This window comes from Phaenicophaeus curvirostris, chromosome 20 (genome assembly GCF_032191515.1).
Source record: "Phaenicophaeus curvirostris isolate KB17595 chromosome 20, BPBGC_Pcur_1.0, whole genome shotgun sequence".
NCBI lineage: Eukaryota > Metazoa > Chordata > Aves > Cuculiformes > Cuculidae > Phaenicophaeus > Phaenicophaeus curvirostris.
The window spans coordinates 11,026,024-11,053,139 of record NC_091411.1 but is presented as its reverse complement, the minus strand read 5'-3'; the positions used below and the strand labels follow the sequence as shown (position 1 = coordinate 11,053,139).

General features: G+C 45.0%; 2 protein-coding genes across 5 annotated transcripts in view; one reads left to right on the top strand and one right to left on the bottom strand.

The window, feature by feature from the left end:
* The first annotated feature begins 17 nt into the window (after positions 1 to 17).
* Positions 18 to 14,413, top strand: RAB14 (RAB14, member RAS oncogene family). 2 transcript variants are annotated; one of them, XM_069873389.1, is made up of 8 exons: positions 18 to 226; positions 8,164 to 8,222; positions 9,417 to 9,470; positions 10,943 to 11,120; positions 12,186 to 12,252; positions 13,134 to 13,221; positions 13,541 to 13,571; positions 14,028 to 14,413. In XM_069873389.1, the coding sequence occupies exons 2-8, from the start codon at positions 8,171 to 8,173 to the stop codon at positions 14,203 to 14,205; spliced, it is 648 nt and encodes a 215-aa protein (XP_069729490.1). In that variant the 5' UTR covers positions 18 to 226; positions 8,164 to 8,170; the 3' UTR covers positions 14,206 to 14,413. The 2 variants fall into 2 exon arrangements, with proteins under 2 accessions (XP_069729490.1, XP_069729491.1); XM_069873390.1 differs by lacking the exon at positions 9,417 to 9,470.
* Positions 14,414 to 16,825: 2,412 nt separating this feature from the next.
* Positions 16,826 to 27,116, bottom strand: part of CNTRL (centriolin) — a 30,048-nt gene continuing 19,757 nt past the window's right edge. For all 3 annotated transcript variants that reach the window (XM_069873336.1, XM_069873337.1, XM_069873338.1), the window contains 17 exons: positions 26,915 to 27,045; positions 26,649 to 26,789; positions 26,410 to 26,536; positions 25,781 to 25,945; positions 24,847 to 25,006; positions 24,484 to 24,599; positions 23,355 to 23,572; positions 22,802 to 22,959; positions 22,495 to 22,568; positions 21,748 to 21,936; positions 20,621 to 20,846; positions 20,114 to 20,319; positions 19,704 to 19,844; positions 18,642 to 18,917; positions 18,500 to 18,565; positions 17,768 to 17,971; positions 16,826 to 17,488 (listed from right to left, as the gene is read on the bottom strand). In XM_069873336.1, the coding sequence (XP_069729437.1) occupies positions 17,423 to 17,488; positions 17,768 to 17,971; positions 18,500 to 18,565; positions 18,642 to 18,917; positions 19,704 to 19,844; positions 20,114 to 20,319; positions 20,621 to 20,846; positions 21,748 to 21,936; positions 22,495 to 22,568; positions 22,802 to 22,959; positions 23,355 to 23,572; positions 24,484 to 24,599; positions 24,847 to 25,006; positions 25,781 to 25,945; positions 26,410 to 26,536; positions 26,649 to 26,789; positions 26,915 to 27,045 (2,664 nt within the window). In that variant the 3' untranslated portion in view covers positions 16,826 to 17,422. The remainder of the gene's footprint in view (positions 17,489 to 17,767; positions 17,972 to 18,499; positions 18,566 to 18,641; positions 18,918 to 19,703; positions 19,845 to 20,113; positions 20,320 to 20,620; positions 20,847 to 21,747; positions 21,937 to 22,494; positions 22,569 to 22,801; positions 22,960 to 23,354; positions 23,573 to 24,483; positions 24,600 to 24,846; positions 25,007 to 25,780; positions 25,946 to 26,409; positions 26,537 to 26,648; positions 26,790 to 26,914; positions 27,046 to 27,116) is intronic.

The following is a 27,116-nucleotide window of genomic DNA, read 5'->3' as shown; positions in this document are numbered from 1 at the left end:
GCGGCGCCCGTTCGAGAGCGGGCGGGGAGACCCCGTGCGAGGGGCGCCGCCATCTTGGGTGCGGGGGGTGATGGGGCCGCAGCGGAGCCGCGCCTGAGGGAGCCCCCGCGCAGGCGGACACCGGCCCGGCCGCTGCCCCAGCCCCGAGCCTCAGCGCTGAGCCGCCGCCGCCGCGCTCCGCCGCCCACACAGCCACGCTGCACGGCCGACAGTGCCCCGAGACCAGGTACGGCCCGAGGGGCGGCCCCGACCGCGCCCGGCCCCGAGCGGCGCAGGCCTCGGCCTCTGCTCCCCGGCGTTCCCCCTGCTCCTCGTCGTTCCCCTTTTCCCCCCTCTGTGTCCCCTCCCTCCCCCCCCCTTTCCCTCTGCTCCTTCTCTGTCCCCCCTCTTTCACACTGTCCCTCCTTTTCCCCTTTGTCCCCTCTCTTTCCCCTCGTTCTCCCTCTGTCTTCCCTCTGTTTCCCCCTCTATCTCTCCTCGTCCTCTCTCGGCAGGGCCGGGTTCTGCAGCCCTGGCAGAAGGGAGGGGGCTGCCAGGCCAAACTCTGTGTGTGGGCCCTGTCACCTGCGCTTTGAGTCCCTGTTGACCCGTGAACTTCAGCAGAACAATAACTTCCCTGAGGTCAATGGCACTTCTTATTCCAGAAAGCCCCAGCAGCGTTGTGGAGGGGTTTAGAAGACAGGTGGATGAGGTGCTCAGAGGTTGTTTGGTAGTGCCAGTTATGGTTGGACTCAATGATAGAATCATAGAATAGAGTCGTGGAATGGTTTGGGTTGGAAGGGACCTCAAAGCCCACCCAGTTCCAACCCCTGCCATGGGCAGGAACACCTCCCACTGGATTAGCGGCTCCAAGCCCCATCCAACCTGGCCTTGAACCCCTCCAGGGATGGGGCAGCCACGGCTTCTCTGGACAGCCTGGGACAGGGCCTCAAAGGTCTTTTCCAACTAAATGATCCTGGACTTGTGCACTGTATTCTCTCCGTGCTTAATAGGGCTGTACAGAGCAAAGAAGTTCTGTTCTGTCACCTGATTGTGTAGTGCCTGTTTGCAGTGCACTCGAGGGTTTTATAACATCTGAGGAGAGTTTTGTCTTGAATTAAAACTGTATGGAATTATCCTTGCAGTAAAGCCAGAAATGGTGTGTGTTTGTGTTGGGGTCTCTGGCAGCGGCTCTGTGGCTCTGGAGGTTACTTGATGTGGACTTTGCTTTCCAGGCCTCTGAAGTAGAGTGGCTTTGCTGTTATTTGACATTTTTTCACAGAGGTAAAAGTGCCCTTTTGCGAACAAGGTTTACTTAGGATGGCTGTATGTTAGATCATTTTAAATCCCAAGTTGGCAGTTTGACTTTTCCAGTAGCCAGGTGACATCACATAGAATGCATTGGTTTGGGGATTGATTTCTGTCGTGGTTTGGATTGAAGGTGTCTTGTGCTTGGGCATTAGGAAGGGGAAGAAAATCCCAGCCCTGGGGGATTTAATAACTAAATATCACGTAGTTTGATATAGATTAAACAGGAATTTGCCAGGTTCCTGTGGGGATTTGAAAATATCATGAATCTGTCATAAAGCCTTTTCCATTTTATGAATAATAATAATAAAAAAAGAAAGCTGTTGTGAAGGATGGTGGTTTGAAAACAGACTTGTTATACTGGAGGAACTAGGATTTAAAATGTAAATAGATCTTGTAAAATTACTTGCTTACTCCTGTGCATCTACTGGAACCTGCTTGTGATTGTTCTCATTTCCCTGTACCTTCCTGCAACGACAGAGGCAGACCTCGCCTAATGTTGTTCTCAAATGCGTTTGATTTATTTTTTCCAGGGCGATGGCTCCCGACAGTTGGATGTTGTTCTGATTTGTTAGACTGAGAGTTTGATAGAACTCTCCTTGTTTCTTGCCGTCTCTAAACTTCTCTGATGCCTCTGGAACTTGGTTCTCCTGCTATGAACACAGACATGTGCTACAGGTTAGGCTTTCATAGGGAGAGGAAAGTAGGAGAAATGGGGGATCTGCGGGTGGATAAAGAACTATGGCTGAGAGAAGGGTCATCAGAGAAAGTGGTGAGGACAGGTAAGCAATATTAAATGTAGCTGTGGTGCTGGGGTGTGGTCTATAATAAACGAGGTGTGTGCATATAAATGCAGGAAGTTTAGGAAACAAAATGGAGGAACTTAATGGAGCAGGATGTGAAACCATGAAAAGGAAGGATAACCAATGCAGTGTATGTATGACTGAAGAGCTGTTGAGGAAAATCAGAAAGGAGATGATGGTATGAATAAAGTCAAAGTTCTTGTGTAGGAAGAGCAGCAAAGGCCTGTGAAGTCTTTAGAAATGCTCATTAGACCTCAGGCTGAGGTAAGGTGCTTCATAGGGTTAAAGAATATAGCAAATGTGTTCTAGTCTGAGCCCCGTAGTTATTCTTTTGGGGAAAGAGTAACTGGATGTGGAAATAATAAGGAAATGCAAAGGGATCTCCAACAGCAGGTCATAAGGAGCATGCTGGCTTGCTGTCTGATCTAAGATTTGCTGTCTTGTGCTAACTGGATGCTTTAATGAAAACCACATGGGGAAAGCTGGAGAGGATGACACCAGAAGAGTTGAAGTATGAGTAAAGAACTGGCCAGCAACAAGTAATGATGTTAGATAGCTGTGAAAGTATTGGGCTGCTAGTGGGACTCCTGAGGGATCAGTCTCTGGGCTTTCTAAAGACAAGCATGCAAAAATAAACAAACAGGCCAGGGAGGCTGCAGGACTGTCATCTTAAAGAGGGCAAGATGTTTATATGTGTAGGAGGACCTAAGTGTCCTTGGTGAGAGCCACAATGAAATTTAATTGTAATAGATCTCATGGCTTGTGGGCAGCAGACTGACACAAATTCACTGCTTGGGTGTATTAATTGATAACAGAACTGATATTGCCTTCCAGGATGGTGTGATTTGACAGACGACCACAATTGAAGCAATTACAGACTCTAAAGTTGGATACCAGTTGGACTGTGTTGTTTTATATGCCTGACAAAAGTCTTCATCAGGGGAATGGTACAACTATGAATTGAAACAATTCTACCTCTTCCCCGTTCTTCCCCACCTTATTCATCTTTTCTCACTGCTCACTATTAATTAACATCTATGTAAATATGCAAGGAGGAGAAGGAAGACTGCCCTGGGAAAGAGGATAACTACCTGTTCATGTTGTGTAAGGATTTAGAAGCTGATAGTTATTACTGGTTGCTTACAGTTCCCCTTGTATGCAGCTGATGTTTCTTCCACGTGTAAAAACTAACAGCTCCTTAAAAGTTGCTTAAATTTGTGAAAGGAATGGTGTGGTGGCATTGCCTTCTAGAGAATGGAACTGGGCGTCAACTGTGAGATCCTCTCGTGTTGCCTCTCCTTGAGGAATGACTGAAAGAACACCAGCATGGGCAAGTGAAGTACAAAATTCCTCTTGCTTCACAGTAACCGAACAGCCATCCTCCGGCTGCGGAGTGGTACGTTTGTGAGGGGAGCTGTAATAACCAGACAGGTCTGAGTTTGAGACCGGTGACTGTGTTCAGGGGTGTCACCGCGTTGTAGGTTGGCCTCATGCGGTGTCTGACAAAACCTGTGCATACAGGTTCTCTCTTCTGGTAACACACCCGCTTCATGCTGAGCATGCAGCTCTGGAATTTCTCCATGCAAATGGTATCCAGTGTAGAGGTGAAGCTGACTGCGTCCTTGAGTTGGGCTGGAAGGGACTGCATGGGTCTTGCAAAAGCTGGTGCGGTTACGATATTTACGGTTATGTTATTCTGATAAAGAATGTTAGGGCAGTATGCCTGGAACAACTTTATCTCAGTGTATACAGATGTGTGCTGATACCTGAAATACAGCTGCAGAGAGGTGTCAGTACCTGTGTAGTGCTTGTTGGTTAGAGGAAATAGAGGGGTCATCAGTGTGTCATTAGGTCATCTTTAACTTTTTATGAATAAAAAGAAGCCTTGAAGGGAGAAGTTGATGGGTAAAAAATGGATTATTGTTTCATTGTTCTTTGTAAAACTTCTGCCCCAACTGTGATACAGAAATCAGTTGTACGGGCTTTGAAAGCAGCAGAAGTCTGTGTATCATGAAGCATGGTCCTCTGGCTGGTTGCCCTCATGAAATAATGCTCTCAACTCTGGGAAAGTGCTACCTCTGAAAAGGGAGCCAGAACTTATTCAGAGTTGGCAGGCTTTCCCGGAAGGAAGATGGCAGGTAGACCAAGCTTCCAGACGTAACTGCTTTGCTCTCTGTTAACAGTGAGTTCGCGGTTGGTTGACTTGGTGTCACACTGTATGATGTCAGCGGTGGCTGAAGGTGAGCTACCTGTACCCGTGTGCAGCTTCTTCAGTCCTGCAGTTCACGTCCACTGGCTCTCCCCAGAGGAAGGCCCCAGCCCCTGTACTGGGATTACTGAGATTCGTGTCTGGAACAGAAGGCTGTGAAGTGGAGGTGGATCTCCAGGCTCTCTAGATGGGTGGTGCTATCAGCATCTATCAACCCTTCATGTTAACATGCAGCTGGTATTTTGTGTTTGCTGAATCCTGTTGCAGACTGCTCTTCAGACTTCCTCCTTTCATCTGTAGTCAGTGCTGAAGCTGGAAGTTTCCTGAGGCTGAATTCTCACATTGGCTACTATGTTTAATTTGTTGCATTCATTTTTCCCCGTCAGCTCAGATTCCTTCAGGAATATCAGTTTTATTCCAAGATCTGAGTTCAGTTCAAATTCCTGCTAAGCCTTATTGGAATTTGAAGTATTTAAAAGTTTGGTATTTGGTTGGGTCTTTTCAAAGAAGTCACCTCTTTTCCAGGAGAAATTCCTGACCTTTAATAATAATTTGGAGTATTTCAGAATCCTGTTCTGTAACGTGACTCTTGGTTGCTTTATCGTTCAGTTAACTCCAGTAATTGTGTTTAAACTTGATATCTGTGCTTCTGCAAGCTTTCTGTACATCTGTCTGTGTCAGGCACAACTGCTGCAGCAGCTCTCTGGCACTTGAGAGAAGGCCTGGTCTCATCAAGTGAGTGAATTTCTCTTGATATTGCCATTAATAATTGATTTCTTCAGGCTGTAGAACAGGCACGGTGCTGGTTCTGACCGCATTGTGGGGTGGTATCTTGCCTCCTTTAGGACCTAATAAGTGGGCATGATTTTTCAGCAACGAGACCTGGCTTGAGGTTAGTCCTCCCTTCCCACCCATTTCTTAACAGATTTTGTTGCCTAGCACAGAATTTGTTTTTCTAACTCTCACTTTGAAATGAGAGCTGATTTTGATGCATGTGTTACAAAGCAGTGACAGTTTCTTTTATATCAAAATGGCATAGTCAGTCCTCTTTACTTAAAGAGTGTAATGAGTCTTAGCAAACAAAACCAGCCTGTCAAATAGAGATGAATATCTAGCAGTAAAGGTTGTGGTGAAGAAACTAATTTCCAGTTCAGTTTGATAGAGCCTGCACAGAGTTTCCAGTTTGTCCATTCTTTATTTTAAAGTTTTCCTCACCTTCCAGTAACGCTGCTTACAAGCTTGGATACCAAGAGGTGTTCACTCACTTGTTACGTACAGCAGTGCTGTGAAGTCAGGCGCTCAGAAACATGAGACTTGTCTGAGCATTTCTGAGTGCTCAGTGTCCCAGCTAGAATTGTGAAGGAATAGAGGGTCACCTGTGTTCCTGCAGGACAGATTTCATGGCCACATGAGTGATTGCCTCTCTCGGAGTTTACAGTGCTGAGTTTATTTTAAAGCAGTGGAAGTCACTTGATACTGCCGTCCTCGGAACACACTGGAGATCTGTCAGACCAGATGGTATTGGTGCTCTCAGTGCCTTCGCCTTTCTCTTTTGTGACTGTAGTACCTGCTGTTTTCTGTGGAAAACAGTTCCTGCTCTCCTCCTGAAGTACTTGTGTGCGTAGATTGGCCTTTTTGAGGTTTTTGTTTGTACTGTCACTTCCATACCTCCTAATCCTCCAGTTCAGCTTTGTCTTTTATTGGACTGAATTGAGTTGTGATCAGAGTCCTCCTAGGTTTACTTAGAAAGCAAGTGGCAAGCAGTGTCCTCTGGATAGACAAGTGGGTTGGGTTGGATTGGATTGTATCCAGGGATGCTCAGTTTGAATGTTGCTGCTGTTGGGATATGCTGGAGAAGAGGAAGAACATGACATGTGAAGGTGTATTCAGAATACTTGAAGCATTGGATGTTTCCACTGTGACATAGGAATTCTGGACTCTGTGAAGATGTTACTTGTCTTAATTTGCTGGTGTTGAAAATAATCAATGCACATATCGAAGCTGATACTAACCCTGGAATCTCTGCTTCTGGGAAATAAGGCGGTGAAGTTGTTGTCTTGCTCAGTAAAGGGCAGTGGATGTTCCATCATGGATGGGAATTCTTACTCAGCACAGCAGAAGCTCTCTGTCCACGAAGAGATTGCTGCTGGAGATTGAGGAGGACAAGGTGATGCGAGATGGCTGTGGGGCATTCCCCTCTGCTATGGCCAAAGACTTTCCTCTAGAAGTGTTTTGTTGAAAATGACTGTTGTTGGGAGCTGTGTGGCACATGGAGTGGAGTTACGTCTTGCCAACACATACAGGAATTACTGTTCCAAAGTGTCTTTTGCTCACTGCCTTGGTTCAGTAGGGCAGGGTGTGTGTATGTAGGACAGCGTAGATGCTTTGTGTACTGCTTGGGGTAGGACTGCAGAGTTTCCATATCCTGAGCCAAGCACAAAGGAAAGGCAAGGTGCAGATCAGCGACTGGCACACAGTAAACCCTTCTTAACGACCAGCTGGAGTTGTTCCTCTGCCAAAGTCTAGATAAGAGCGTTTGCTTTAAACCTCTGCTCTGAAGTGGTGGCTGCTGGCTGTGTGCTGTGAATGAGATTTTTGTCAGGCACCTCCTTATGACTGCAGCTCACTCTTGGGGATTAATTGAGGTTGCAGAAACAATACTTTGCTTTTGAAAAGTTACAGGCTTGCACACTTCCCTACATGTTTATTTCTTTACCCTGCTGGTTGCATTTGTCATGTGGATGACACATGACTTGGGTGAAAATCTTCCTAGGCTAGAGCAGTGTTCTCTGTTAAGTACCACTGCGGTGTTCTGGTGGCTGGCCATCTGCCATGCAGGAGCAGGAAAGGAAATGGTGAATTCCTAGTAGAAATTTTCCACTTGCTTAGCTGATAATGCTATATCTAGTGTAACTCAAAACCTGGGACAAAAGCGGACATTTCACATCCGTTATGTTAACTGGCAGTGTCTGGCCTGTATAGACTTCATAGTCCTGGTTAACTGATGTATTAGTTGGCAAGCTAGCCAACTAGTACTTCTTGCAGGTTTACACAGTTGAAGACAGTTCCAATTCCTCCTGCATCTAGGAAGGCATAGGAAAACTGGAATATTGGAAGTATTTACGCTAAGCTAATTTTGACTATTACTTCAATCCACTCTAGAGTATAGATTAGTGAGTAAATCTTACCAGATCCCTGAGGTGTATTTAAGGAAATAAAAGAGAGAAATTGCTAAACCTTGTTGTAGTGCTGCTTTGCTGACAAAGCCACAGGGATATTAACTAACTTCCTGAACATCTGATTTGTGGCTTATAGAGACATGTGGCAGTCCAGACCCAGTTATGGCTACTGCAGCGTTTTTGTGCTGTCTTTTTAAGTAATTCTCCACTGGTTGATGCAAGCTGCACTGTTTCCTTTGTTCCTCTTGCAAGTCTCAGAAGTGTGAGGTAGTACCAAATTGCTGGTATTAAACATCTTCAGATTTTTCTTCTGGAGTCGGATTTTACTTGCAGTTCATGTATCAGCTGTTTGGCTGAGCATTGGTCTACTCAGGGACTCTACTGGAGGTACCAGAGCTTTTCAAAACCTGTAATTCTTTCTGCATACAATCGGATGAGTATCAGTACAACGCAGAGCATGTTCCTACTTGGTGGCCTCTGTGACAGGGCTGCAGAGCAAATGATTTGGGAGTTCTGCTGAAGGTCTCTGGCACTAATACAGTGACTGTGGGGAACTACTGTGAATGTAGTGGAGGGGCTGAGGAAGGGTGAGGGGCATTGTTTGCTTCTGTGAAGGAAATTGGTTGAATTGAGTCGAGTTCAGTGAACAAGCAGCAGCTCTGATGTTTTCTGTTTTTTGTTTTAGTGCCACAATGGCAACTGCACCTTACAACTATTCCTACATCTTTAAGTACATCATTATTGGTAAGTATCATAGGGCGTGTACCTATTTGTGTCAGTGTGTATCTGCATGACAGCCTGCCCACAACCTGTGCCTCTGCTGCTCTTGGCTTTTCTTACATGTTGCTTGCTGAACAGTAGTGATTCCTGTCCAACCTCAACTCCTTACAGACCACACGTGCTCCGAAGCTTTACTGCTGAGTTACTGTTAAAAGTAACTGTTCTTCTTGACTGACATGCTACACTATTCTTGATCTTTGCTATTATGGTCATGATGCTCAGCCTTCTGCATAGCACTAGAGAAAAAGGCATTCTAAAAACATGTGCATGCGGTCCTTTTATCCCCAAATTAAGTTTATATTTAGAAAAATTGCTAAATCCATTTGACATAGGAAAAATATTAATGGGAATCACCACAGCTGGGATGTTGTGTTGATTCAGGTTTGATATAGCACTCTGCCTCTGCATCATTGGCCTGAAAGGTCTTAGAATCTATGTTGGAAGCAAAAGCACTAATTGGAATCCATTGCTTATATACCTGTGTTGGGCTCTGTTTTGTGTTTAAATGTTGCTTTTAGCTGTGGCTTCTTTGGCTGTTTAGAGTTGGGGACTTGATTGCATCTATTACTGTCCTGGAAGAACTGGTCTTGTTAATTGTTTAATTCTTAATGATCTTGTGCAGGTGTAAGTGATCTGCAATCTTACTGTAATGGTTTGTAAGTCAGGCTGCTGTGACAGTGGCAGCCTGTGGAAAAGGTGGTTCTTAAAAAATCTTGCTGCTTCTCACTGTTAGCGTTGTGTAAGTAGATTGATGGAAGTAGAGTGATTTCTTGGTGTGTTTGATAGTTGTCAGTATTTTTGGTGTCCTCTCCAGTAACTGCAAGTCAGACAGGAGCAGGACAAACACGCAAAAGGTGGGTTTACATTTCAATGTTTCTTACAGGTCTGCTTCTTGTAAAATATGGCTGCAAAATCAGCAATACAGATTAACTTATCTTTTGGATGTTCTTCTCCACCCTTGCTTGCAACCCTGTGCCTGTTACCAAAGCTGTATTGCAGAAGTTGCCAATATGAGGACCATAGCCAGGTGTAGAACTCTGCCCACTGGGCCTGAGAAGGAAGCACTTTCTGTCTCTTTACTGTTTGTTTGAGGGTGAAGAAAATGTGCTTGTTGCAACAGTGATGTGGTGTCAGCCTTAACCATTCTTTCTGTAACAGGGGACATGGGTGTAGGAAAGTCCTGTTTGCTTCATCAGTTTACAGAAAAGAAGTGTGAGTATTTAAATTCACAATATTTATTCTAACTGGCGTGCTTCATCCCTCTTTCCTGCCTCTTTTTCTTCCATCATGCATGAGCTTGTGGTGTCTGTCTTAATCTGTATGGGTTTGTATTGTCCTTGGTCAGAATTGTTTTCACTCCTGCAGATGTAGGAACAAAACGTGAATGGCCAGACTGCTGCTTCAGGCAGTCCTGCCTGGGATGAGTGGGAAGACGGAGTCTGTTCAAACAGCTTTTCTGGGGAACTTTGATATGGAACAAAGTGAAATCTCTTGTCTGAAAGTTGCATGTTTTCAGTATTGGTGTAGCTTGAGCACAAGCAGTTGGGAGTGTTTTGGTGCTTCAAGGACTTCAGAAAGAGAGAAAAGATTTGTTTCGAAGTCACCCTGTCCTCCTCTGTAGCCGCTGTGACTCCTGACAGTGGGGCTGCACTGTGTGATGAGGTTTAAGGCTTCCTGCACTGTCTCAGCTGTAACATTTTTTTTCGTGTATGCTATCATGACTGATGAAGAGCTAGTTTCAGTTCTTCTTAATAATGTGTGTTGCATTGGGGTTTGCAGGGGCTTATTAGCTCTTACAGCTTTCCATGAAGCTTGCACTCAATGGATAAGTCTGTAGGTATTAATTAGTACAAAGTCACCCTCTGCTGTGTGCTACACAAGGTATGGCAGTAAGTGGGTAGGAGCTACAGTTTAAAACACTTCTGTTTTCTAGTAGAAATAGGTCTTTTTACCTGACGCTTTTAATTAAAATCCATGTCAGCTAATTGTTTAAATGCTGCTTTGCATATGGTCAGATCGTTGGTGGAGCTGTGTCCTGTTCTTTAGCCAAAGCAGCACAACCCAACAGAGTGACATGGTGAACACCTCTGCTGCCAGATGGTCACAGACTGTAGATAACTTCAATGGATGCTCATCCTTCTTGTATTTTCTTGATCTTTAAAAAAAAAAAGCTTATTAAAATGGGCTTCTTATAACTGAAAAGATGCTCTTTTGGGTTTGATTTGCTATGCCGATAGCTACTTATAGAACTGGCTTTTTCTTGTGTGCAGTCTGAAACAATGCTGTTATCTGGTTTTGAAGCATTTTACAGACTACTAACTCTATCTTGGTAATTCCCTCGAAGTTGTCTTTTCCTGCTGCATTAAAATATTTGCCCACTCTTGCAAGGACAGAAAACCAGCTGACTTGGTACCATCTGATACGTGTGGCCAAATAGCATCTGTGTACACGCATCAGGGAATGCAAGGGACCAGATACCTGCTTTTAAAAATAACAGCAGTTCAGGAAATCCCACATTTTAGTGCTAGTTGAGTGATACATTTTGGGTACTGTAGCTGTAAAAATGCATTCTTAGAGACAGACAATCTAGTACAGAGACCTGACAGCTGGCGCTAGCGATGTCTTTGTAGCAAGGAGGCCTTGTGCGAGAAAGATCTGATCTTTGCTCTTGTTCTTCATGGCAGTTATGGCGGACTGTCCCCACACAATTGGTGTTGAATTTGGCACAAGAATAATTGAAGTTAGTGGCCAAAAAATTAAACTACAGATTTGGGATACAGCAGGACAAGAGAGGTTCAGGGCTGTCACACGAAGCTACTACAGAGGAGCAGCAGGAGCGCTCATGGTCTACGACATTACCAGGTAAGGCGCCGTTGGCTGGTGCGTCTTGTACCACAGCTCCATGTGCTGGGCGAGCGATTGGGATGCCACAACCTCTTACGTACAGTCTGGTCTGTTCCATTGGCTTGATCTAATGGACTCTGTCTCTGCCCTTCTGTGTGAAGCTTACCACACTGTATCTAAATACATAAGTATTCAGAGAACTGAAAATGAAACATAAAGAATTATCAGACAGGCTTTTCTTGGGAAACTTCTCTGCTGAGGATCGCACTGTTTCAGGCCTTGACTGCCTATGTTGAGGCTGTTTAAAGAACTGGATTTGTCCTTAAAGTCTGTTCTTCCGTACATGGCTTTTTTTCCTTCCTGGGAGGCAATGGGTACTGTTGCTGTCCTGGCAGGAGTATTATGGGAGCAGACACAGGATAGAACCTTGCCTCTGTCGCAGTGGGCTGTGTGAACGTGCTGTGGGTGAGAGCATTGGAGAAGTCTGCCTGCCAGGCCCCTTTCCAGGCTGGTCCTCCAACAAAACCAGACTGCATTGAAGCTGTCCTGCCTTCCTCTTATAGATGAAAATTATAGGTGATGCTAAAATACAAACTAATCAGATGCGCAGCATGAAATAGTTTGGCTTTCATGTCTCCTGTCTTACTTTGGGGATGTTCTTGATATTCTTAAAGCACCTTTTTTTCTGCATGCGTAGGTATATCTGCTTACATCTTGATTAAAACCTAAGTAATCTTTTCTGCTGTGGGCTGTTGCCTGAGAGCATTTGTCAGGAAACCCTGGCATGTGCTCTGCAGAGAACTGTATAAATGTTGTCCTTGTGCAAGTTTAAAACCTGCAGCACTGGAAGTGGGGACCTGCTCCTCCCACGTGCGTTGAGAGTTGCTCTGTGGCTTCAAAGTTGACTTGTTGAAACCTAGGTCGGAGTCCAAAGAAGATGCGACTGCTGCTTTGTCTTTGTAGGGCCTGGGGAGAACAGGGGTGGCAGACGTTGGGTGTTGAATGGATGCCAACTGTGCTGTTAGCACGTATGTGTTTTAAGGAATGCTGTAGCTGAAACTGTGCTCCATTGGTTCTTTGCAGAAGAAGTACGTATAATCACTTAAGCAGCTGGCTGACAGATGCAAGGAACCTCACCAATCCAAATACTGTAAGTTGGGCTTTGTGTGGCTTCAAAGGAGGATGGCTGCCTCTGAGGTGGAAGGCTTAGGCCACAGCATCTGCAGTGGTAGCAGTGTTCGCATAACTAAGCTGCCTGTGTTCACTCGGTTATTTAGCTCTGAGTTTCCCACTGTCCCCATTGTGCAGTATCCGGTGACTCTTCCCTTCATGCAGCTGGAGGGAATGCGTAGGCTCCTGTGCAGGAAAGCAGTGGTTTCTTCTAGGAGTCTGGTTGTGCTGCTTGCCTTTCAGGGGCCTGTGCTCAGCAGCTGGCAACAAAGCTGTGATTAACTCAGAAAAACCTTAACTGTTGCTACTCCTTCCTGCTTTGTGGCAGTGACGAGGTGAATGCAGTCTTGTCTTAGACTGGAAAACAAACTGGACTCCAGCAGAGCTGATCAGACTCTCTGGAGGGGTTGGGGGAAGTGGTTCTGCATCTTTTTGGCCACATCACAAGACTGTTCTCCTTCAGTCTTTTTCTGAATGCCCCTAAAGTACTTGAGCATGAGGCTCCCGGGAAGACTCTGCTGTGATGAAAGAGAACTCTTAAAGATTCTGGCTGGATCAGCAGATGATTAAACAATTAGAAGTTACGCAGAGTACAGCGCTTGTGAATAAAGAGTAGGCCCACTGCTGGTTAGGACCTCACCTCGCGAGAACAGCCTAACACACTTGGAAGTGCCAGTGGGAGATGCTATCCCTGACTTTACAGCGGGGGCACTGCTGGAGCAGCGTGTTCCTGATGATGTGGGGCTTTGCTGTTAGACATTTCTGTATATTTCCTTTGGGCTTTTGTCTTATTCATCATGTGAGGGTAGTGGAAAAGCTAATGAGTTTTGTTCCAGACTAACTTTCTCTCCTCTGAACTAGGTGATAATCCTCATAGGAAACAAAGCAGACCTGGAAGCACAGAGGGATGTTACGTATGAAGAAGCCAAACAATTTGCTGAAGAAAATGGTGTGTTTTTTCTCTTGAGCTGTTACATTTCCTACAAGATAGCAGTGTTAAAGTGAATCCTCAGCACTGATAGCTGCAAGCTTTCACTGCTAGAGTAATGTCATTATACGTATAAACTTCTACAGTGCCTCTGACAGTCTGGCTCTAACTGTTCTTAGCTCTAGAAATCAGCTTCTGTCGTGATGCCTTAACTTAGTCACAAAATGCCGTTTAGCGCTAAAATAGTCTCTTGCACGTGATCTGAAGGTCTCGATGTGACTGGCTTGGGGCTCTTTGAAGTGTATTGTGCATTGACTGTTCAACCTCTGTTTCCAAACAGGTTTATTGTTCCTTGAAGCAAGTGCAAAAACGTAAGTTAATTTTGTTAAGAGTATGTCTTGGATGAGGTCTGTGTAAGAGGAATATTTTGGTTGTGACTTAAGTACAGCTACAGAGCTCAGGTGTTAGGAGGGTTCTACAAATACAAGCCTAAAGCACTTGTGAGTTCTTCCAGGGTAAGGTGTGCATAGCAGTTTCCATCGTGTCAGCTTGGACTTGTAGGGAAATTAGACCACTTGCTCCACTTCAGGCAAAGACCAGTTGAAGTAAAGTGAGCTGATTTGGTGCAAAGACATCATTGGAGCATACAATGTGTGCGTGTGGGCACAAGTGACCATGATACATCTGCTTTATGTACCACAAACTCTTGCATGTCAGAGGGCTGGGTAGCAGCCGCATGTAGTTGGTGACCTGTCCCCACCAGCTGCCCTCATAACATGATGGTGTTGCTTGAGTGTGACCCCCTAACTCCTGCTGCTCTCTCGTAGTGGAGAGAACGTTGAGGATGCGTTCCTGGAGGCTGCCAAGAAAATCTACCAGAATATCCAAGACGGAAGCCTGGATCTGAACGCTGCAGAGTCAGGTGTACAGCACAAACCGTCGGCGCCGCAGGGGGGGCGGCTAACCAGCGAACCCCAGCCCCAGAGAGAAGGCTGTGGCTGCTAGTGACCTCTTCCCTGGCTCCATTCCTGACCCTTCACCTCTGTCTGCTGGAAGTGGTGCTTTCGACCGCTTCCCTGTCTTCTGTACATCTTACTGGGTTTAATTAAAACTCTGAGACAAGTTTAACACAGTACTAAACTGCTAAACAACCTTAGATGTAATCAGGTTATCAAAGGCAAGTAGAGTAATAAAACCTCTCCTGCATGGTAAATCTAGAAGTTTTTTTTCCTTGATTGTCCTTGTGATAGTGTCACCGATCCATAATTTAAACGGAGCACTGATGCTGGACTCATGATTTCACACTTTCGCAGGGCTTTGTCTCGTACGGTTTAATTTTATGGTTCTTGGCCTTTCTCCCCCACCTCCAACTGTTTGAGCTGTCCGTAGTACAGAGTGAGTTTTGCTGTGAAATGACTCCGATGGTAGCAAGGGGCTCTGTATCCATGTGCTTTTGTTGAAGGAATTCCCTGTGGCGTGTCCCAGGGACCAGGTGGGCTTGCGCAGGGAAACAATCCGTTCTTTCTTGTGCTCATAGCTTTATGTCTTTTTTTGCCATTTTGATCCTTTACATTTGTTAACAGAACGTAAATATGTATAAAATCAGAAGGAACCGAGCTAACAGTTAAATACATCTTGTGTAAATGATTTTAATGCAGAAAATGATGACTGGCACTAGGACAGTATTTGAGACTATATCAGTTTGTACAGTGCGAGCTCTGACCGCGCTGCCCTGCTAGGACAGAGCGCGATATCATGCAGAGCACTAACCTGGCTTCACTCTGCGCTGTCGGTAGTGGCTGCTGGGCTCTAATTCCGGTGCAAAAATTAACACTAGTGGAACCCATCTCTCATCCCCGCGCTGTGGTGTATTCCTGCCATGTTACTAACCCCGCTCGGTGCAGTCGGCAGTGCGCTAACCTGCTTTTCTCCTTGGTAAGCGTTTGGCGTTATTGACTTCCTCGCATCCTGTACAAAGGCTGGTTCTCTCGCACACCTTACGCTTTTCTACCTTTGACAGGCAGAAGCCGAGCTGGGCAGTCGGACAGTGCGTGCGCTCTCCAGGGGTTTTAACTGCTCTTGTATTTGGTCACAGTCTTGTGCGAGGGTTTCTTCACAAAGCTTTCGAGTTTGCCCTTCACAGGTGACACAGCCAGTAACACTTGTGACAGGGAGGCTGGGGGTGGGGATGTCACTGAGCACCTGGTGGGGTTTGCTGGAGTGTGGCGCTCTGTGCACAGTTGTGTCTCATGGGAAGCTTCACCTGGTCAAATCCACATGGTTTAACATCACATGGTTTAAAAATGGAGGAGGGTGAGAGCTTCACCATAATTGATGTCCAACTTGGGTCTTGCTGCGTTTAAAATACAAAGCAGTGTTAAAATCCCTCTCTAGACACTAACACTACACTATGTTCAGATGTGTAACCAGTGGTACCAGCTTATTGTACAGTCAATGTTAAATAAAAGCCCAAACTGGAATGTGCAGACAATAGGAGCTGGGTAACTTGTGCACTGTCCCTTTGTTCTGTCTGGTCAGTCCTTTAACTGCTCTCCTTCAGTAGATGGGTCTGTTCAGGAGCTCCAGCCCATGCATCTGCTTAGCCCGGGGTTGCACCACGGAGGGTTTGCCCAGGGACCACGACCGCTGCTGCCTGAAGCAAGCGTTCCCATGCCTACAGCGGTTGAGGGGCAATGCCGGTGTTCCCGAGCACGTTACAGTGGCTCTTCCCGTTCTGTCAGCGAGAGGCTCTGTTTGGACTGCTGTACTCATTTGGTGTAACGATGCTATTAATCTAAATATTTGTAAATAAAGTTCCTGTATCTAGATAAACCGCGGTGCCGTGTGCTGTGTGCTCTGGCCCTCTCCACCTACGCTGCCCCCCTGCTGCGGGGGCTCTTTATAACAGGGATTGCTGTGATTCTCACTTCTGCTGTTTTCCATCTACCGCACAGCCCAAAAGCTGCCCCGCAGCGGCTCCTGTTTGCCTGCAGTCGGGCTACGGCTCCAGCAACGCGTCTCAGTAAGCTGCTGGCAGAGGTGTGCAAGAACTCCTGCTGGTTTGCATTTACCTGCTGTTGTTTAATCTTTTAAGATGGATCATCAGTGGTAAAAGCCTCCTGGGTTGCTCACAAGAGGCTGCGGGGCTCTTCTGGAGCCCAGTGATGTTGGTTAAGATGTAAGAGGCCAGGGCCTGAACAACTGGGCAGCGCTGGGTCTTTCTCACTGCCAGGGAAAAGGGAGCAAAGGTTTATAGTGATTGGTAGGGAGAAGAAGAAGGGGCAGAGCCTGTCTGGACAGACAGAGAGTGCTGGCAAAGGGTCAGTGTGGGTGAGGATCCTGCTGGAGGGTGAAGAGGTTCTTTGGTACAGGCCTGTTCTCTATGGAGGCAGCGTAGCCTCACTGCCTGGAAGAGCAACTGTCCCATTTCCTGCTGCCTTGAATGCTTTACAAAGTGGTTTTTCCACTACTAAGCAAGACTAAGTTCCTTGGAAGGTTGTTTATGAAACCCTTAACCGTAGCCACACACAGCTCTACGCTTCTGAACGAGCTGGTCACAGCTACAGCAGCCACACAAACACCAACACCAGCGCAACCCCCAACACAACCACCAGACAGCCCTGGCTAAAAGCAAGCATCCATCACTGAAGTTTATTTTAAGTATTCAAAAATAATTGTATTTAAGACAACCGTATATTTGGCAACAGGGAAACTGAGAACTCTGTTAGAAGTTTGAAGTACCAACTGCCAAGCACGTACACTTAAACAGGAGAAATTGGTCCGGACATTGATTGAAATCCACATTTAAGATAGTCTTTAAAAACCCTTATATAAATACAACTTGACACAGAAGTTCACAGTAGGGAGCAGCCCTGCACCCTGCTCTTGTCAGTGGTAGCAAAACCCGTGAGGTAGAAGTCTTCAAAGGTGGGAGGCAATGGTCCAGGTCCCACCCACACAGCTCTAGCTGCTCAGGCTGGACAATTATTAAAAGCAGAAAACCCTTCCTGAAAGATCGAGGAGGGCAGGAGCTCAATGCTTGAGATGGTCAACCCAGGAACAGCTCTCGCCAGCAATTTGTTTGAAAATACCCATCCAGGAACCAAACCAGCATCGAGCACGGGGCTACCACAGGAAAGCTTCCACAGGGCCTGAGAACCCACGCCAGCACGCAGGACAGCCAGGGCTCCAGCCACAGCCCCAGCAGGGCCACAGCCACCCCTCACCTCTGACCCTCGCCGAGATGCTCCCCGCAAGCAGGAACATGGGGAAAGTGCCCCAGAGCAGCCTAGGAAAAGCAGGAAAAGTAAGTCTGAGTCATAAACCAATGGGTTCAATTAAAGTCACATTAAAAAAAAACCAAGAAAAATCTGAATTTTTAAACAATAAAAAGACAAAAAAACCCAAACCAAGCAATATGAGGAAAACACGCCCTTTTCAAAGAAGCAGCTGCTGCTGGACCCCCACCCAGTGCTCCCAGAGGGCGAGCACACAGCTGTACTGGACCGCGGGTGAGCTAGAAGTCCTTAAACCCCCTGCAGAGATCCTGTAGGCAGCAGAGCATCACCTGGGGCTTGGTTAAACGCACAGCATCGTGAAGGGAGGGCAGGCTGCAGCTGTAGGAGAGAAACTGCGACTCTGAAGAGGTGCTGCTGACGAGGTCATCCAGGGCATCCACCTGCCGCTGCAGGCTGTGCAGGGTGCCTTCCGTCTGCCGCTTCCCTCGGATCAACACTTCCACTTGCTTGGACAGGCAGTGCCGGAGCTGCGCCTAAATACACCCAGAGTTGTGTTTAAAGCCAGTTTGGGTTGGGTTCAACAGTATCTGAAGAGTCTGATGCTCTTAAAATCAAGCTGTAAGGGAGGTAACGCTAGAGTCAAACCACAAGCAGATGGCAGCAGGTTTGCAAGTGGGTTTAAATCATTCACCTCCTCCCAAGTCAAAAATAAACTCTGGTTTTATGGCCTTACCCTGAGCTGCTTGAGGTGAGAGCAACAGGTGAGCTCTGACTGCCCTTGTCCATCACCTGTGCTACAGTGATTGCTGGGGCTCCCGAGCTGGCGTTTGTCACAGTGCCAACACACCATAGTATGAATCTTGTTGGAATACTCAAAAATCCAATTAACTGCTAATTAAAATTATTCATCTTGATACAGCGTGCAGTTACTAGGTCTGTGTTGACACCCAAAGACGCTGGGGAGGCAGCCACATGGACAGAGGGGACCCCCCAGAGCTGCTGAAGGCATTTTCCAAAGGGACCCAAGGACCCACCAGGGTGACAGGGAAGAGAGATCCCACCTTCAGCCGATCCTCATACTGCTGCAGTTTTTCCCGGAGAGCCTCTCCTCGCCACTGTTCATCCTTCTGGAAAGAAAAGCACATTCAGCAATGGAGCATCACAGTTCTAGGTACTGCGCAGACACACACAGCAGCATTTTACCAGTAAGAAGACTTTAGAAAAATTCAGCTTTTCTTCTAGTGAGAGGAGCCTTTTGTCAGCAGCAGCAAACGGGCTGGTCTCCTCCCAGTGATCTGATCCACACAGCAGACTGCCCTCTGCTTCGGCAGATGCTTCCAAATCTTCCAGTGGTTCCAGACAAGACAGGCTTGAAGATTTGAACTCTGTCCTAATTTCATCTTCAACCTCCAGTTTAAGCAATGTTGCTGCATCCTCAATTTCCCTTTGTCTTTTTTCCAGGTCGTCTTGAGTTTTAACCTGCATCACAGAACACTCTCACCACTCAGACCTCAGCTTACAGATACATCAGCAGTTCAGAGGGATGTTCCTGTGTAACTGAACAAGGCTTACTTGGGAAATGGTTATGCGTTAACCATCACAGTCACAAGTCACAACCCTAAGCCTGATAGTAATTAAACTTTGCCTACAAAGCCCCTCCAATGGCAACAGAGGCAACTTGCTTCCATTAAAGGACAAGGAAGGGTTAGACAACATGGAATCGCCATTTAAATTAAAGTATCAAAAGAAGACAACCCTGGCCCAGGTTGGTGCCAACAAGTTGTGAGGTGTCTACCGAGCAGCTTTGAGCTTTGATAGCATTTAGCGATTCATTTAAATTACGACTTCTTCAGGCCTCGTTTTACTGGGTGAGAGGGGTTGATCCGTTTGAACTGGCCTAAACGGTGGCTGTAATTCAAACATGATGGGAAGGAGACTGTGCCGTTGTGCTACTCAGGATCTGAAGCTTGGAATGCTGCTTTCCGAGCGTGGCAGCCCTGCGCCAGCAGCTCCGCACATGGCCGAACGGCTGGAGTTGGTTTGTTCCTTTTTAAGCCAGGATTACTGAGCTGCCTGATCCTACTGATCGTTACCAAAGCTTAACTTCCCCGGAGCTGAGAAAATCACACGGCAATTTTAAGTAGGTCTATTTCTAACTGTGACACAGCAGCGGGAGGAGATTCAAGCCCAATACAATATATACTTGTCTGGTAGATGTGGCTTTCCTTCAAACGTGTCTGTTCTTGGCCACTCCGTTATATATACCTGAGTCTGGGGATCCACGTAGTCCTGCTGGCTCTGGCCACGGTCCTTCGTACCGCGCCTGCCTCGGTCATGGTTACTGTGTTCTACTTGCTCAGCAGCTGCGGTATCACTCTGCACACAGTTATTTTCATGCTTTTGTTCCTAGGGAATGCAGAAACATTGGCTGTTACTGTGAGCAGCCACTGCAGGGAAGTGAATCACATAACACAATTTCTATAATTTAAAAGGCAGAAGCAGCACTAAAAAAGAGTAACTAGAGGTGTTCTGCAGCACAGTCTGGTTGCCTCAAGTTCTGTCTAGTCATTAAATTCACGTATTGCTTTGTCCCTCCTGTATGGAAAATGGTTGTTCTACAATTTTACTGTTTAAAAATAACTCAGATCCCCATTCTCCCCTCAGCCAGGACTTACGTGCAGTTTTCTTTCCAGCCGCACCCTTTGTATTTTCATTGCTCCTTTCAGACTTGAGATGTGTTTTTGTGCTTTCTTCCTCTCTGATGCCATCTGATCTTGGAGGTGGTTCAGCTCAGACTTGGAGACTTCTAGTTCCCTTTGAAGAGCCTGTATTTCTCTGGTTTTTTGTTGTAACTGTAATTCTTTTTCCGAGAGCTGATGTTCTGCAATTGACATTTTTTAAAACCAAGCCTGATTAGCAGAAATGTCCAAGTCTTGGCAAGTTTCACACACATCAGGTATTTTTCAAACACATTAATCTGCTGAGCAACGCTTTGTAAAACACTGAGAAAAGGTGAGAGGGGCCAGAATGCTAGTTGGCTTTAGAATTTCAATTCCTTTAGCAAGTCAAGGATTGAGAGTCAATCCACGTCAAACCACATGAGATTAACAGAAATATTTGTTGGTTTCATTATACTTTGAACCCACAGATGGAAACAATTTTATTTGTGCAATGAATCTTACTGCTTTTCCTGACAGTTTCTTCAAGTGCTGCACGTTGGGACTCTTCTCTTTCCAGCTTCCTGAGGTTTTCTTCTGTCAGCTTTACTTTTGCCATTGCCTGCTCCAGTTTCTTTTGTTGATACGTTACTTCCTTCTCCAATAGCATTTTCTCATCTTTCATGTTAGCAGTATATTCTTCCAGTTTTCTTCCTTCATGCTCGGCGTTCTGCTTGAGGTGATGAAGAATCTGTTCAAAAAAATCAACCCACCACTTCAACCTTTAACCACTACCAGCCCAGTGAGAGCGAATTTCACCACCAGGAAGATATGATAGAAGTTAAAGCAGCATTAAATGGGGAAGAACCGTAGTCTAATACTCCCCACTAACAACAAAAGTTTATCAGTTCTTGCCTCTCATTTTCAGGACAGCTCATAAGGTTTTTCTTTTGGTTGAAACTTTCTTGAAACTGCTCAGGCAACGTCAATTAATTTTACTAAAGGAATCTAAGATTAAGCTCCGATTTTCATGGACAGCTGATAGTCTTTGCACAGAAATACTCTAGAAGAGAACAAAAGCTAGCTGCCAATAGTGATCTCTCTGAAATCAAAAGGAAACTTCAGGATAAAAAAAAAGCCCTGTATATTTTTCTGCTTCATTTTGGAATTAGGGAATTCAGCTGGAGTTAAGATGCGACTGGTTTCACTGCAGCATTTCAGTCCGCTACAGTTTGCTCATCCCCCAGGAGAAACGAACAGCATGGCAAGTTCTCTGAGCTATATCCAGCTGCTGGCAGAATGGGATTGCAGAGAAGAATCCACACCAGTCTATCTCCTCACCCACCCCTGCTGCCCCAGCAGCCAAGATCAGTGCTGCCCAGTGCCCACTAGCCCTCTGGGGTCACTGATTTCACAGCAATTTTGTTATCAGTTCAGTGTAAGAGGACCCTGCCAAAGAGGCCACAGTCTATTGTGACACACCAGTGTTCACTAAAACACCACTGAACGCTGAAGCCTTTTGTTCAACCTAAAAGTGAGGCTTCGCGTTTCTCAAACCACTGATATTATTTGTAAGCTTGAACCTGAAACTTAGTTGCCTGCACTATTTTACAGGTCAGGCGAAAGTGCGATAAGCCCAGCAGGCTCATTACCGCTTCTTGTTTGGCAAGTTCTCCTTCCTTCTCTTCTATCTCCTTCTGGAGCTGCTGCAATTGGTCCTCCCTCTTTCTCTGCATCTCTTGGCAATCCTTACGCTTCTTTAGGTACTGCCGGATTTCTTCTTTCAGGGCCGCCTGCTCTCTAAGCAACTCTTCCTGATGCCTGCTATTATTTTCCAAATCCTGCAATATAAAACATAAAATAAAAGCGACAACTACCTGGTGAGAGTGACAGCTCTCTGGCCAAAAGGCTTGCACTTGAAACAACATTAACTGATCACCCCTAATCACACTGAACATTACCTTCTACTTAAATCAGCCATAGAGGGAATTTAAAAAAAGCATTTTCTTTCTAAGAAACAAACCACGGTGATTTTTCCTCTATCTGGACTATCTTCTAGAAAGAAGATAAATTCCAAACCAAACAAATCCACAAAAAACCCAAACCCCCACCAAAATAAACAAACCAAAGCCAAAACCAAACCCAGCCGCACACTCCAACTGGGCAGCAACAGCCTGATGAGGAGAGTCGTGGCAGTTGCGTTGTACACAGAGAAGCCCAGCATCGCCCTCGTTTGGTTGGGTACCTACAGTCGCAGTCAACCAGGGCCTGGGTTGAGCTGGTTTGGCCTTGATGAAAACCGAGTCATGGACTGTGAGCTGTGGTGAACAACATCCCTCGTTTCTGTGCGACCATCCACTCCCTACGTGAAACTCACTACATCTCTCCCCCAAACTGACCTGTACTACCAGCTGAAGCTGCTGCCTGGAACCATTTAATTCTCTTTTCAGTGCTTCAAGTTCTTCCTTTTTTTCTAGAAAAAAGTTTGACAACAAAAAACTTCCATCAGCGATGCGAGACACCCATGCACATCAATCATCTCTTCATGAATGAAAAACAACAGAAAAGCAAGTTTGGAAATTTCCATCTTTTTAACATGTTAAATACTTTCTGCCTGAGCAGGTTGGATATTTACTGTCCTACAGTTCAGTTACAGCTTATCTTATAACCCAATACTCCAGCTTAACACCAAAAATGGACCTTTACCTTGAAGATGCTTCTGTACAACAACGATGTCTCCATTCAGCAATTTTTTTTGTTTGTTCAGTAGATCGATCTCCTGCTCCAGGTTTTTAACATCCAATCCCATTTTTTCTACGCTGGACAACACAGCTCTGCTGCTCTCTTCAGAGGCAGTCAAATCCCTGTAAAATGTGAATGTGTTTTCTCATCTTGCTGAAAGCACTTGGTGAGGACTCTGAAACCCAGCTGCACTTCAGTAAGAGCCTCCTCAGCTCAAGGGGATCAAACAGTGGTGATAAGAGCAAGACAGCTGTCCTGTTCCAAGACTGCATATTTTGATTTTCATAGCGTTTCCCATCACACTGCCATGATCAGCAAGCGCTATTGCGCTCATCAGCTACGCTGCTGAACACTTTGTGTGTCTGCTGTACACATGCTTAAAATAAACCTCCACAGGATACAGGAAACTGCATATTCGGTATAATTGGGCACCTCAAAGTTATAGCTGATGTTTTTAATTATCATAAACGCACTTTTCATCACTTCTGATCTCTGCAGAAAAAAACATTTCCCCCACCTTCTGGTTTGCAACAACTTCTTTTCCAAATTCTGACAGTCTTCCCCAAGCTTTTCCTTTTCTTTATTCAAGGCCTCAATATTGTTTTGCAGAGCGCACATTTGAGAAGCCAGATGTTCGTTTTCCTGACGGTCTTTCTCAAGCAGTCGTTCCTGCCGATCCACTTCCCCTTGCTGACTCTGAAATAATCTCTGAATATTCTCCAGTTTTAACTTCTCCTACAAAAGAAGGCATCGTGAACAACACCCTGCTACGGGCAAGAAGCAGAACAATTCATTAACAGCTTCAGCAGCGGCAGTCTAAACCCCTTTCATCCCGGAGGTTGTATGTGGGCTAGAGTTCCCTCTCCAAGAGCTGCATTATAACAGGGAGAACTGCTTGCAGTGCCAGCTTAACGTGAGTGTGTTTGTGAGGTTATGATGACTATGAGGAGGAGGACTGAAGATAGAGGTGCAATTCTGCGTGGTAATAGAAAGGTACTGAGCCTGTCTATTGGTCACTTCTCTTCTCTGTCCTTCACAGAAGGAGCACAGAGAGAAGAGAGAAAGGCTTAAATGTAAGCAGCAGGTAATACCTGCTTACACACACTTAGAAATGCTCTCTTAGCATGTTAGATTTTCTGGAATCGCACAACTTAGTGAAGGAGGGTTATCCTGGGTTCAACCTAACAATCCTGTGGCTACAAGACTGCCACTGGGATGCTGCTGATCTCTGCCTGCTGGTGGCAAAGCTGAATGTCTTTATTTGTCAAAAGCAGAAGAGGCAAGCTGAGTTAAAATGCCTTTCTAATGGTAGAGAAGATTAACCCGGCTGGATAATAAACTGTCTTCTGAACTTACTCTTTGCAAGTGAGGACACAGATAGAATCCAGATAAAAAGCCTCTGGAAGCTAATGCTAAGGAAGCACAATTCATCGCTGTCTTTCTACCCTCTTCTCCCTCACGTGAGCCAGAGAAGTCTCGCTAGTTGAGAGGGCCTAAGCAGAGTTAAGACTTCCCTGTGACAACCTGAAATCGGACTGGAAACAGATTGATTTAAAAGCATAGGGACACTGTTACTCAGATCTTAACAGAGCCACAGAATACACAGATCTCCCAGTTACAATATTAACTATAGAAGAAATACTTACTTCTAGAATTGCAGCCTGAGTCTTTTCAAGTTCATCGACCTTTTGGTCATGTTGTAGCTTCAAACCTTGCAGTTCATTATTTTCAAGCTCCAGCATTTCCAGAACATGCTTTAGTTCTGGTAAGATGAAAGAAATCGGAGGTTATTACAGGCACATTAAATGCATTCTATTTGCAAAAAGGAAAAAAAAAGGCACCAAGGAGAAATTAAGTGACACTAAACTGATAGCATCCCTGTAAGTACTCATCACATCTCCAGCTGTGGTGTCAAGACACAGAAGGCTGCAGCCACGTACAGCTAGGAGCTCAGCATCTATTTCCTTCCAATCTGAACAAAATATGGTCTAGTAAAGCCCAACATGTACCAATCTTGTGCCTGGTGATTTGCCCAAGTACCCCTTGAAGATTTTCTTCCTCTTCTCCAATATCTTTTTTTATGAAGGAAAGCTGAGCTCTCTTCTCAGTAATCTGGATATCCAGTTCTTTCCTCTCAGCATTCAGCTCTTCCAGAAGTACTTTTATTTCCTGCAGAAACATAGCAGTGTTACACGGACTGCCATTTTAAAACAATGTCATTTTAAATAAAGTTTTCCTTTAAGCAGAAGTTCTAAATATTTGTAAAATTTAAAATGTCTAACAGCAATATCCTGGTCAATTTGAATTTATAATTACAGTTAATGGTGTAAAATGTTAAAATAATAGACTATTTAGGTTAAAGTCTTGCTTTTTGACCATTTAAGGTAGCAATCTTGCAAAGATTCTGATCTCCAATTCTAAGCATAACACTGTCATTCAAGTGAACAACAGGTAGGCCTTAAAACAGAGTTAGAGAAGTCCCTACAAAATGTAATTAACCTTGACGCTTTGGTTTTATTTCAGAAAGGAAGCAAGTACAGCGTTCTTTCAAAGTAAATGGGGATGGAGAAAGACAGCTGACTTCAGCCAGCTTGGTTGTGTTTTACACACACTGATCAGACCGATTGCTTTAGCAGCTGCTTGTCTCAGCAGAGTAAGTCATAGAATCGGGTCATTCAGAGACTTCTGCTTAATGAAATTTAGTTCTCAAGGCGCCAGTTCTGTAAATATTACTGGAACTAGGGAGCTGTTATTTGTGCGTCTGGACCAAGCTCTTAGTAACACAGAACTGTAAACTTGCTTGTTCTATTTTTCAGTGAGTTTGGGGAGGTTGTAGTAAGAAAAAACTGATTTTGTGGAAGCTTTATGGGTTGGTTTTGATACTTCATTCTGTTGCTGTTCTTCAGAGATATAATGAATTGAAAACTCATTTGGAAAAGTTACTCTTATTTGGCGCAGTTTTTCATTCACTTCAGCCTCTCCATCTCGAAGAGCTTCTTTGAGGTCACCTTTCTTTTGAGAAATACAGTCTTGAACGACGTGGAGCTCTTCCTTTCTTTGATTTAACTGTTGCTCCAGAAACAAGAGCTCTTGTTGCTGAGCAGTAACCTAAAATGTAGAAGTTAAGCAGAAGAAGCATCTGAAGACTTTAATTCATGCAGCTACACGTGCACAAGAATTCGTGCAATAACAATGCAAAGAATGGTGTAAGGATCTCACTGGAGCAATGAGCTTCCTTTGCTCACCCTGTAAAATAAAGCCAAGGCTAAGGACTATGTTCTGCTCTGGACAGTGCAGTCCTGTACCTCTGACATAGTGAATTTTCTTATTCTGAGATGCAATAAGAATTGTAGAGAACTCTGCAGTAACACTTGCTATGCAGAAACATCAGCGAGACTGGGATCACACTTATTATGAGACAAAACAAGAAGAATTCAAATTACCAACATTAAAATAAACTTAAAACCAAAATTCTTCAGATATGGCAGTCCAGAACTTAAGGCTCTGCTTGTCTTTCAGTTACATCAAACTAAACCAAACTGATAGTCCAGGGTTAGAAAGATAAGCCTTACCTGATCTTTTAATCTTTCCAGTTCAGTTTTCTTCCCTTGAATGAGGTTTTCAGCTTCTCTAAGGATTTGGAAGTGATGTTCTTCATTACCTGCTGCAATTTTAACATCTCCTTGAAGCTTCTGGAGGCTGACAGTGAGGATAAAAAGGGACTCTGAACAAACAATAACGTCTGAGGCAGTAACTTATTAGAGGAGGACATCTGTATCTAATACAGTTTGTGGTAAATTGTAATACTTACCTTTCTGTTAGCATTTCTATCTTCAGGTTTAATGACTGAAACTCAGTGTCTTTTGCAGCCACCAGTTTGGTGATTTCCTTCAAATTACCTTCTTGTTCCCTCTTGCGCTGCTCTAAATCCCTTGTATCTGCCTGTAACAACCTAAAGAAGCATTTATGCCTTTTCACATTAACATTTTAACATCTCTCCCTCTCCAAAAGCACCACCTTGACATTTAAAAGTCTTGCTGTTCTCCTCGCCCCCATGACACAAATCCACAAGAGTACCTGAATTGCTGATCTGCTTTCACGAGTTTAATGGCCGTTTCCTGAGCCCTTCGCTCTAGCTCTTTTGCCTCAGTTTCAGTACAGGACAAATGCTGTTTGGCACGATTGTACTTTTGAATTGTGTCTTTAGTCTAGAGCAAGAATTGAAGATTATTGAGACAACACATTCCAATCTTATGGTTTCCATATCCAAAAAAGACAA